Source organism: Chiloscyllium punctatum, chromosome 8, assembly GCF_047496795.1.
Source record: "Chiloscyllium punctatum isolate Juve2018m chromosome 8, sChiPun1.3, whole genome shotgun sequence".
Classification (NCBI taxonomy): domain Eukaryota; kingdom Metazoa; phylum Chordata; class Chondrichthyes; order Orectolobiformes; family Hemiscylliidae; genus Chiloscyllium; species Chiloscyllium punctatum.
Window position 1 is genome coordinate 104256219 of NC_092746.1, and position 12304 is coordinate 104268522.

Here is a 12304-nt window from a genome sequence, read left to right on the forward strand (position 1 = left end):
AAGGCATTTGGATGGGTATATGAAGAGGAAGGGTTTGGAGGGATACTGGCCTGGTGGTGGCAAGTGGATCTAGATTGGTTGGGATATCTGGTCGGCATGAAGCATCTGGTTCCATGCTGTACATCTCTGTGACTCTCTGATTGTATAGCGCGGTTGAACAGTTCATCTGTTGTCGTGGTGGTGGTGTTTGAAGGAGAAATGCGAGGGAACTAGCAGCAAATCACCTCAGAAAATCAACAGAAGAGGCGCCCATGGTTTATCAACTCATCTGGAAGGCAGAAGGCTACGGCCAAACCAGATGGAAACAGTGTTGTCACTTCATTATACAGAGCACAGATTGTAAAAACAATAAAGTCTGCGCCAATGCTCTGAATAGGCAGTTCACTTAATGTCATTCTCCCTGTAACCCTGCACATGTTCCTTTTCAAATAACAGTCTAAATCCCTTTGAAAGACTTGAGTTGAACTGGCCTCCACCAGAGTCTGCATTCCAGATTTCAGTCAGCTATTGTGTGTAGAAGTTTTCTCTCATCTCACTTGTGCCAATTACTTTAAATCAGAACCCTCTCGTTCTTGATTCTTTCATGAGTTGGAGCAGTTTTTTTTCCTAACCTAATCTGTCCAGACCACTCGTGGTCAAACACCCCCGTCAAATCTCTCCCCACTTTTTTGTTTCTCCAAGGGAAATAGTCCCCACTTTTCCAATCTATCTTCACGACTGATGTTCCTTATGCCTTGTGCAATTCCCATGAACCTTTTTGAACCTTAGTGCTCCTAAAATGTGGCATCCAGAACGACACATAATACCCCACCTGAGGGCAAACTAGTGTTTTATACAAGTCCAACATGACCTCCTTGTTCTTGTATTCTATGCCCCATTAACATGCCAAGGATGTTTTATTAACAGTAGTCTCAAGCTGTAGTGCCACCTTCAATGCTTTATGCACATGTGGGCCCTGCGGGCTCTGCTCCTTCATACTGATGAGAATGCTTTTTTTTGTAGTGCCTCTCCATATTATAGTCATAGAGATGTACAGCACAGAAGCAGACCCTTCGGTGCAACTCATTCATGCTGACCAGAAATCCTAAATTAATCTAGTCCCATTTTCCAGCACTTGGCCCATATCCCTCTAAACCTTCCTAATCATCACTTTCCTGATGAAGGGCTTTTGCCCGAAATGTCGATTTTCCTGCTGCCTGACCTGCTGTGCTTTTCCAGCATTATTTCAATCTTGACTCTTCCCGATCATGTCCCCATCCGGATGCCTTTTAAATGGTGTAATTGTACCAGCCTCCAGCACTTCCTCTAGCAGCTCATTCCATACATGCACCACACCCTGTGTGAAAAAGTTGCCCCTTTAAATCTTTGCCCTCACACCTTAAACCTATGCCCTCTTGTTTTGGATTCCCCTACCCTCGGAAAAAGACCTTGACTATTCACCGTATCCATGCCCCTCATGATTTTTTTAAAGCTCTACAAGGTCACCCCTCAGCCTCTACTCTGCAGGGAAAATAGCCCCAGCCTATTCAGCCTCTCCTTTATAGCTCAAACCTGCTAACCCTGGCACCATCCTTGTAAATCTTTTCTGAATCATTTCAAGTTTCACAACATCTTCCTGCCAAAATGTATCATTTTTCATAGAATCCTACAGTGTGAAATCAGGCCCTTCAGCCCAACAAGTCCACACCGACCCTCCAAAGAGTAACCCACCTAGACCCATTCCCCTATTACTCTACATTTTATTCCTGACCAATGCACCTAACCATACATCCCTGAACACTGTGGGCAATTTAGCATGGCCAGTTTACCTAACCTGCACGTCATCTCCATTTAATTTGTCCACCAACTTGTCCATATACTTTTAAACTTTGAAACTACCCTCCTGATGGTTCATCATGCATCCCAGCTTTGTATCATCCATAAACTTTGAACTCATCCCCTGTGCACAAGATTTAGATGATTAATATATATTAGAAAAAGCAAGGATACTAACAATGACACCCAGTTATGAAAGCTGGAGACACAAGAGCTTTTTCATTCAAAGTAAGCACGTGAAAGGCTATGACAATATAAGTTATGATCATTTGCATTGACGGTAACAAGGGACACCCTGGGAGAATTAAAAAGAACCTGTGATCAAGGGGAGCCAGAAAAATCAAGCTTCCCGAAAAAGCAATTAAACCTACACGAGTTAATTAATATAAATGAGACAGTGCCAAGAAACATGGGTGGTACATCTACACTGCCAAATAACTGACCATTGGCTGCAAATTTAGGAATTTGAAGAGAGAAGTTTACATTTACATAAAATCTTTTGGGTATATTTGCTAGCAAGCAAATATCACATACTAACTGGCTTAACCGGGAATGTAGTATTCCATTATACAACATCCTCTCATCCTATTTCTTATTTATTTATATAGAGTCATGGCCTGAGTTAATGTCATTTGATTACACTGGGCTTAGAAATCCAAATGAATTCTTACTTTCTGGTCCCCTGTCCTTTAATGTGCACAAACTACTTGGGGATTAAGATATGCACCAGGCGTTTGAGATGGATTTATGCAACATTCAATTCAAAGCCAAATTGAGCACTAACCTAACTGAATGAAAATTAAAAAGTCACTGCACTTGGATACAATGTTCATAAAGAAATATATAAACAGTTTTTTGTGATTAATTATTGTTTAAGTGGAACAGTATACACTCCACATAAAGGATGCTGATTGCCCTAAAGATTACCACTCTATCTTTAAATAGTTTGAATAGTTCCCACGTGCCCGCCTACGTTAACCTCTGTATCACAGATGGTTTATTAGCTATGCCACATGAATAATAGCCAATTACAGCAGATGCTGGAAATCCAAAACAAACACAGAAAGATGCTCGAGGAACTCAGCAGGTCTGGGAACATGTGTGGAGAGCAAAATGCAGTTAATGTTTCAAGTCTGATATGACTTCTTCAGAACTGAAAGGTGTTGAAAATATTTTCTTTTTATACTTTTGATAGAGGCAGAGGCCTAATGCAGAAGGCAAAGGGGTTGTTAATAATGGAGGAAGAGGAAAGGTGATGATAAAATGGGTGTAAATTATTTTGTGAAGGGGAGAGAATGGGGTCCTAAGTATATAAAAATATTTTGAACACTTTTCAATTTTGAAGCTGTGTCATACCAGATGCAAAACACTAATTTTGTTTCTCTCGACAGATTGGGTCAGACCTGCTGAATTTCTCCAGCATTTTCTTTACTTGTTTGTGTCAGTTACATCATTTTCTCCCTTTTATGCATGTTTTAAACTGAATTTTCGCCACGTGCCAGGATGAAAACAACCTTTCACTAAAACATCAATGAGTCACCCACGATGCATGTCTCAACCATGCCCTTGTTATCTCTAAACTTCACTTTTCTAATGTTCCCATGAATGGCCTTCGATTTTCCATCCAAGCTCAGTTTCTGTGTCTTATTTCATACTATTACACCCATATGCTGTCTGATGGTTTCCAGTCTGCTAATATCTTGGTTTTAAAATTCTCATCCTTGTTTTCAGATTTCTCCATGGTCTCTTTCTTTCCCTATTTCTGTAATTTTATCGGGTCCTACACCCCTCTGAGATCTCTATGCTTGCCAGTCATGGCCTCAACCTTTTGGTCGTCTGTCCCAAGTTCTCCTGTTATGACGCAATGTAAAGTCATACTTGCTATGTCCCTGTGAATGGCTTGAGATAGTACCCAACTTAAAGATATTATATAAGTGAAAGTTGTCATTTGTAACCTTTCATGGCCCAACTCAAAAATATAATGAATTTTGATGTGGTACAGATATAAGCAACAAAGCGGTTCCCAAACACTGTATTAAGTATCATGATCACGAGAAAAGTTAAGAGATCAAACTTATATTTAAAATACAAACATCACAGTGACGCAAGTAGCTAAGCTCAAGATTATAAAGAAAAGTGAAATTATTTACGATCCAGATAATTTATTTATGTGGTAAAGTGAGAACATCAAGGATCCATCTAACAAGTTGGGTTGTGATGTGTTAAATATGATAGACATGTCTACGTAACCTATTCCTATATAAACACTGATGTCTTCACTTCATAAATTACGTCAGCGTCACTGAATTGATGAACAGGGTACCAGACAGATTTCTTAATGTCATGTAAAGGAGTTGCAAGATGGTTGTAGGTCTTCCTGTAAGATTGCTTTCTGCTGAGATGAATATTTGGAGTGGCAGTTATTGTGCGGATGAGGTTCATTATCTTTGGTGACGGAAATAACGTTGGAAAATACACACTCTTCTGCATTTTCCATGCTATTTTTAGCCAATTTGTTTACACAGTCTCTTCTTTTGATCACAGTCGAACTCTATTCCTCTCATTGTTTCTCTCTAGATTGCCTGTAAAACGATTTTGGTCTTCTTCCAGTATTTCATCATTGCCAACTTCTACTGGCTGTTGGTGGAAGGTTTGTACCTGCACACCCTCCTTATGATCTTTTTCTCGGAAAATAAATACTTTGTCCTCTACATGCTGATTGGCTGGGGTAAGCCCTTTTTTTTGATGATCAGAAAATGTTCTTAACAGATTCCAGATGAAATCCAGCCAACTTCCTTATGATTTGAATTAACCTGCTAAAATTTCCTACAGGAATTCCAGCAATCATTGCAATTGTCTGGACTATTACAAGAATCTATTTTGAAGATATCGAGTGAGTATGAGCAATATTAGCAATAATTGTAATGTCTTTTTCATGGCAGTTTTCTGGTTGGGTCTCAAACCCTCCCTTTGATTGGAGTAAAATGAGTAATATTAGATGAATACAAACACAGCTATTAATTCCCCTTCTTCTTTGACCTCTTTATTTTGTGGTGCTATTAACGAGTTCTGTTTTCAATTATCAATACTGACACACACCTGGGTAGCTGGGGAGAGTAAATACTGGATTAGTGGTGCTGGAAACAGGGAGGAGAGGTTAGAGTAAATGCCCTTAGACCTTTTGACAGGATTCCCAAGTGGAGAAGGGAACACTTTGTGTTTATATACCACCTTTCCTGAGCAGGGGACATCGCAAAATGTTTTGCAGTAAGTTGAAGTGGGTTTGAAATAAAGCCATTGTTCCAATGTAGGAAATAAAGCAGCAAATTTGCAAACATAAATTTCCCACTGACAGCGATGCGATAATACAAATAGTTCTGCTTACAAGGCCATCGACCTGGTAAATTATGTCTGCTTTTCTCCCCACATATATTGCCAGATCTGCAAGATATTTCCAACTTTTCATTACAGCAATGTGATAATGTTCAGATAATCTGGTTTCATGGCGTTGGCTGAGGAATGGTTATTGGTCAGGACACCCAGGAGAATATGCCTGCACCTGTTTCATTAAGGACTTTGGGATCATTTATGTCCATCAGGCAGGATGGATGGGCCTCAGCTTAACAGCTCAATGGAAAGAGTCAACACGTCTCACAGTGCAGTATTCCTTCAGTACTCAGATCTCTTAAGTTGGTTGCACACAATGAACTCATACCCTTCTCACTCATAGTCTAGTATTCTACCGCTGAGACAGTTGTCCTGTTGCAACATTATCGGGTAGCTATAAAGCTATCTTGGTGTTGTACCAGCTCTTTATCATGGTCCTCTATTCCCTAGAGGCACCAGAGATTTAACAAGCAACTTTTCTATTAAGGTCTTTGTTCGCTCATAGAGTCATAGAGATGTACAGCATGGAAACAGACCCTTCGGTCCAACCCATCCATGCTGACCAGATATCCCAACCCAATCTAGTCCCACCTGCCAGCACCCGGTCCATATCCCTCCAAAGTCTTCCTATTCATATACCCATCCAAATGCCTCTTAAATGTTGCAATTGTACCAGCCTCCACCACTTCCTCTGGCAGCTCATTCTATACACGTACCATCCTCTGTGTGAAAAAGTTGCCCCTTAGGTCTCTTTTATATCTTTCCCTTCTCACCCTAAACCTATGCCCTCTAGTTCCGACTACCCGACCCCAGGGAAAAGACTTTGTCTATTTATTATATCCATGCCCCTCATAATTTTGTAAACCTCTATTAGGTCACCCCTCAGCCTCTGACACTCCAGGGAATACAGCCCCAGCCTGTTCAGCCTTTCCCTATAAAGTTCAAATCCTCCAACCCTGGCAACATCCTTGTAAATCTTTTCTGAACCGTTTCAAGTTTCACAGCATCTTTCCGATAGGAAGGAGACCAGAATTGCATGCAATATTCCAACAGTGGCCTAACCAATGTCCTGTACAGCTGCAACATGACCTCCCAACCCCTGGAGGAGAATGTGAGGACTGCAGATGCTGGAGATCAGAGCTGAAAATGAGTTGCTGGAAAAGCGCAGCAGGTCAGGCAGCATCCAAGGAGCAGGAGAATCAACGTTTCGGGCATAAGCCCTTCTTCAGGAACCCTTATGCCCGAAACATCAATTCTCTTGTTCCTTGGATGCTGCCTGACCTGCTGCGCTTTTCCAGCAACACATTTTCAGCTCCCAACCCCTGTACTCCATACTCTGACCAATAAAGGAAAGCATACCAAATGCCTTCTTCACTATCCTATCCACCTGCGACTCCACTTTCAAGGAGCTATGAACCTGCACTCCAAGGTCTCTTTGTTCAGCAACACTCCCTAGGACCTTACCATTAAGTGTATAAATCCTGCTAAGATTTGCTTTCCCAAAATGCAGCACCTCACATTTATCTGAGTTAAACTCCATCTGCCACTTCTCAGCCCATTGGCCCATCTGGTCAAGATCCTGTTGTAAACTGAGGTAACCCTCTTTGCTGTCCACTAGACCTCTAATTTTGGTGTCATCTGCAAATTTACTAACTATACCTCTTATGCTCACATCCAAATAATTTATGTAAATGACAAAAAATGACACTCCTCATTCAGTGGTGCCCACATGGTGAGAATGTTAGAGAAAGAGACCCAAAATGTAGACAAATGCAAGGATCACTTTAGCCCAAAAAGAATAAAACAGGGTGACTTCAAGTTGCATACAGACTGGGTTGATTAAATCAGCACTAATGCTGTGGAGAGTGAATTCTTGGAGTGTGTACAAGGTGGATTTGTAGAACAATATGCTGAGAAGCTAACCTGAAGCGGGCTATTTTGGATCTGGTAATGTATAATGAGACAGATAATAGTCTTGCTACAAAAGAGTGTTTGGGAAATAGCGATCATAATATGATAACATTTTACAAGCAGTTTGAATGTCACATTGTTCATTTTGATGCTAAGGTCTTAAATCTCGAATAAAGGAAGCTAAGAATGTCACGTGGGTATTGTAGCTTGGGAAAATGCAGGAAAGATTTGACAGTAAACAGGCAATGGCTTTATCCAAAGAAATACCCCAAGGTTTGCGATAGATACCTATTTCTTTAAGATACATCCAAAAGAGGAGGTGAGTCAGCCATGGTTAATGACAGGTGTTAAAGATCACAATTAAATCAAAGCAAGTAGCTTACTAGAATGCCAAAAATAGTGGTAAGCCTAAGGATTGGGAGTAATTTAGGACCCAGCAATGGAGGGCCAAGAAATAGATAAGGAAAGTCAAAAGAAGATATGAGTGCAAGCTATTGAGGAATATGCAGACTGGCTGTAACAGCTTCCATCAATATGTGAAAGGAAAAGGATTATCAAGGCCCATTACAGAAAGAAATAGAAGAATTTATTGTGAGAAGAGGGAAATGGCAGAGAAACTAAACAATTACTTTTTGTCAGTCTTCACAGAAAATGATGCTGAAAATCTCCCATATATACCCACAAGTTTGAGTAACAGAAGAACAAAAAGAAATTGTTCTAATAAGGAGATAGCACTTGAAAAATTAACACTTGATTGAAGTGAGATAAACTTCCTAGACATGAACACCTTCATCTTAAGGTGTTGGAGGATGTAACAGTAGAGACAATGCATGCATTAGTGGTTACCTTTCATAATTCTACAACCTCCTGCCAATTGGAAGGTAGTAAATATAAGAACGTTATTTAAGAAGGCAGGAAGGAGGAGAGTGGACAATTACGGCCAATTAGACTGACATGAGTAATAGCAAAAATGTCAGAATCTGTAATGAAGGACCAAACAACTGAACATTTAAAAAAGAGTTGGGAAGTCAACATAGATTTATGAAAGGGAACTCATGGTTGTTAAAACATTTGGAGATATTTTTAGGATGTTATTTGAAGCATAACCAAAGGACAGTCAGTGGGTGTGGTGTATTTGGATCTTCAGAAGGCTTTTGACAGGGTCCCACACGGGAGGTTAGTCAGTAAGATTAAAGCACATGGGACTGGCAGCTACCACCTGCATTGACAATTGGCATTGAGACAGAAAGTAGACACTAAGATTAAATTGATCATTCTCAAACAACAAGCTGTTATTTATGGAGGTTCACAAGAATCAATGCTAAATCCATAACTGTTCAGTAGCTGCATAAATGATTTAGATGTGGGGACCAATTGTAATATTTCCAAACTTGCTGATGGCACTAAACTAGGTGGGAATATAAATTGTGAAAGAGGTTTCACTGGGACTTGGACAGGTTAAGTAAATGGCCTTGAACATGGCTGATGGAGTATCATCCTGTAGATTCTACCTTGTACAATCTGCCTCTGCCTCATATCTCCCTTTGTCACTTATGTGCTGTCCACTATCCCCGAAGTGCAATTACACCATACCATTCAATCATTCCCTGTTGCAGCAGGTATGGCATTATTAGCACTTTGAAACTTTTTTGCATATTCAACAACTGATGGTAGATTATTTGTTAATTTTAAAACTGAGGAAACCCAACTGAAAAGGAACATCGTTTAACGTTGAATACCAAAACAGATTCACGACTAATAGTATACATAAGCTAGTGCAAACCTGCGAAAGACTGCAGCTCCATGCCTGGGTCTGTTTTATATATTTTGTGTTTAAATCAACCTGTTCAGAGGTGTGATTACGCACCACTGGAGCAGGTGGGATTTGAACCCAGACCCCCTCTGACTCACTACCATAGTGCCACAAGAGCCCACAATGTCTGCTTTACAGATATTTTTTAACGGTCAGCTTTTTAATATAAATTTGTTAAATGTATCCTTATAACTTAGTATCATTCTATATTTTCCCTAATCAAACTGTTGAGATATGTTATGACAGAATTGTAGTGCAAGTGGGACTTTAATCCAAGTCTCCTCAGAGGTACGGACACTACCACTGTCCACAAGTCTCCTCCAAACTCTGCTTTTTGTTTTACACCCAGCCTGCTGAGAGATGTTAGTACAATCCTCTGGAGCAGCTGGGACTTGAACCCAGGCTTCTACAGTCCAGGGATAGGTTTGTAGGAAGTACAGAGACAAGGAAAGTGGGAATGGGGGGAACAAATGAATGGGAAAGTCAGATATATACTGGAAAATGGGCTAATGGAAGGCAAAAGGTGGAGATAATGGACAGCCGATGAAAATAAAGTGAGACCAGAGGAATTGAAAATGACTGAGGAAAACCCAATTCTAGAAACTGCTGTCAGAAAAATAAAAGCTATGGTTGTGAGCTGAAATTGCAGAACTCAAAACTGGGGCCAGAAAGCAGTAAATTGGAAAGATGAATTGGTGTCACTGAAATGTGAACTTTTTCTGGCTTGTGAGTTGTTACAAGTTGTCTATAAACCAGAAAATCATCAGTGACTGAGTCAATTATGTTGAACTATTATGTTCCCTCCTTTGTACATAAAACCTTGAAACAGTTTGGCTTTAGATTTAACACTGCAAAGTGTCTAAGTCAGAAAGAGAGAGATGTCAGGAATTTCACCCAGACGTCAGTGACAGGTTGTTAGAACTTGAAGAGGGAAATGTAGTGATTGTCTTGTGCCTGGACATTAATAGGGTCTTGGCACATGGTAAGCTGCCCTTGCCACACTGATGTAAGTCTGTATTGGTCGCGTGCTTGTGGTTATTCACAGCTGTTTACGACCAGTTTCAACATAGCTGTATCTCAGCCATGGAATAATATGTTGTGCGTGCCTGATTATAATGGCTCCTGTCATTGTAAAATTGCGTTAAATCCAACTGACTGCATGCAATATAATGGCAAGTCTGTAGGTCAGAAAAAAAAATTTGAAAAAACAAATCAGTTGGCAGTGTCACTCCAAAAAATGTCCTGTAGCTAAGTGGGTGCCATGGTTGGTCACTCTGTCTGTCAAGTTAGGAATGTTCCCTTTATAAAATTTTACTGCAGGTTCCCATCACGATGCAGGAAGGCAATCTAACAATGTTTCTATTCTGACTATGAGCTAGAAAATCCCCTGACAGCTGGATTCTTTTGTACTTCCATTTACTGGTCAAAGGTCATCAATGTAAGTGGCATCGTTCCCAACTGCAAATAAATATGAATGTGGAAGATAAACAATAACATGCAATGTATGGGGCTAAGCCGGTTCAGACCCCATTAAGTACAGTTAGCAACACCCACCCACTGTCAGCATATCATGGGGACTTGGTCAGAGGAATGATGGGATTTATAAGGAACAGACTTGGGGTTGGTGTTCTTACAATGGCATCTGCAGTAATGGACTGCAGCGTCATCGCCAAGAAGACAGCTCATCGCCAACTTCTCAAGGGCTACTAGGCACAAGCAATAAATGCTGGCCAGCCAGCAATGCCCATATCCCACGAGTGAATAAAAAATATGGAGCCTGTATATAGTTGCAGCCATGCCATACATGTAATGCAATTTGCTTAACAGTGCTCTTCAAGTTGGACCAGAAAGGTGGGATACCTTAATCCAAATGAGATCATTTCATTTGAAGGAACCCACATTCAAGTTTCAATATTAAAAAACGATTTCGCAAAACCCTATGATTTCACACATCAATTAATAAACCAATTATAGAGTGACAAACTGGGATTTTATTGCCAAAACCTAAAACTGGGTCTAAAGATACCTTTGTCTCCTGTCTTAGGGTGATTCAAGCAAAGCTCCTTTCGATAAAATTGCAGCTTAATAGTGTTGGGACAGGGTTTGGGAATAATCTTCACCTTCACTGGGGTCTGTAACCTACTGTTGCCTTTTCAGTATATCTGCCAAGAATCTGCCCAGTTTTTATTCTGTGTTTTTTCTATGATTGAACTTTTTTATAGCTTGGTTCAGGCATGAGAAAGTTTAAAATTGAAAGCCTGGGAGCTGTGGTTGTTCATCAGAAAATCATTTTGGGGAAAGGAGAAGCTCATAAGCGGCTTGTGCCCAAATTAGAAAGGAAGTTGGCAGAACATTTACAATTGTTGCCTATTCCAGCATCAGAGGCTGATAGTCAGTAAGCTACAGGCAGTAAGTAGCCCCTTCACCACAGCTTACCACTTGTAGGTGTTTAGGAAAGCAGCTAGCTCCCGTCATGAGGCAACCAGTAACTCAGGAAGATGATGATAGGGCAGCCCAGTCATAGAGAGAAATGAGGGTGCATGCAGTACTTTTTAAATCTCCATCCTTCTCCCCAGCCACAGTCTGAAATAAAGTCAGTGGATTTTTACCTTCATTCCACCATTGTAATGTTGCCCCTCCCTTTTAGTTCTCTGCATGCTGAAACCTTTACTCATGCCTTTGTTACCTCTGGACTCAAATATTCTAATGCACTCTTGTCTAGTCTCCCACTTTCTATCTCCAAGCTTTGGTATCATCTAAATCTCAGTTGCCAATGTCTTAAGTCACAACAAGTCCTGTTCCCTAATCATCCCAAAGAAGAACAAAGAAACTTTACAGGAACAGGCCCTTCGGCCCTCCAAGCCTGAACCGATCCAAATCAACTGTCTACACCTTTCGGTCAATTCCTAAGCATTGTATCCCTCTGCTCCCCACCTACTCGTGCATCTGTCCAGACGCATCTTAAATGAATCTACCGTGCCTGCCTTTACCATCTCTGCTGGCAACGCGTTCCAAATGCCCACCACCTTCTGTGTGAAGTACTTGCCACATATATCCCCCTTAAACTTTCCACCTCTCACCTTGAAAGCGTGACCTCTCGTTATTGAATCCTTCATCCTGGGAAAAAGCTTGTCTCTATCCACCCTTCGTGATTTTGTAAACCTCAATAAGGTTCCCTCCTCAATCTCCTTTTTTCTAATGAAAATAAACCTAACCTACTCAACCTCTTTTCATAGCTAGCACCTTCCATACCAGGCAACATCCTCGTAAACCTTCTCTGCACCCTCTCCAAAGCGTCCACATCCCTGTGCACACTGACCTACATTGCCAATCCGAACAAGCGAAGTCTTGTTTTAAAAGTTTTTATCCTTGTTTTCA

General features: G+C 40.7%; 1 protein-coding gene across 3 annotated transcripts in view; it reads left to right on the top strand.

Moving 5' to 3' along the window:
* vipr2 (vasoactive intestinal peptide receptor 2) overlaps nt 1-12304 on the top strand; it is a 148631-nt gene that overhangs the window by 87513 nt on the left and 48814 nt on the right. For all 3 annotated transcript variants that reach the window (XM_072576200.1, XM_072576199.1, XM_072576198.1), the window contains exons 7-8: nt 4393-4543; nt 4648-4708. In XM_072576200.1, coding sequence (XP_072432301.1) covers nt 4393-4543; nt 4648-4708 — 212 coding nt within the window. The remainder of the gene's footprint in view (nt 1-4392; nt 4544-4647; nt 4709-12304) is intronic.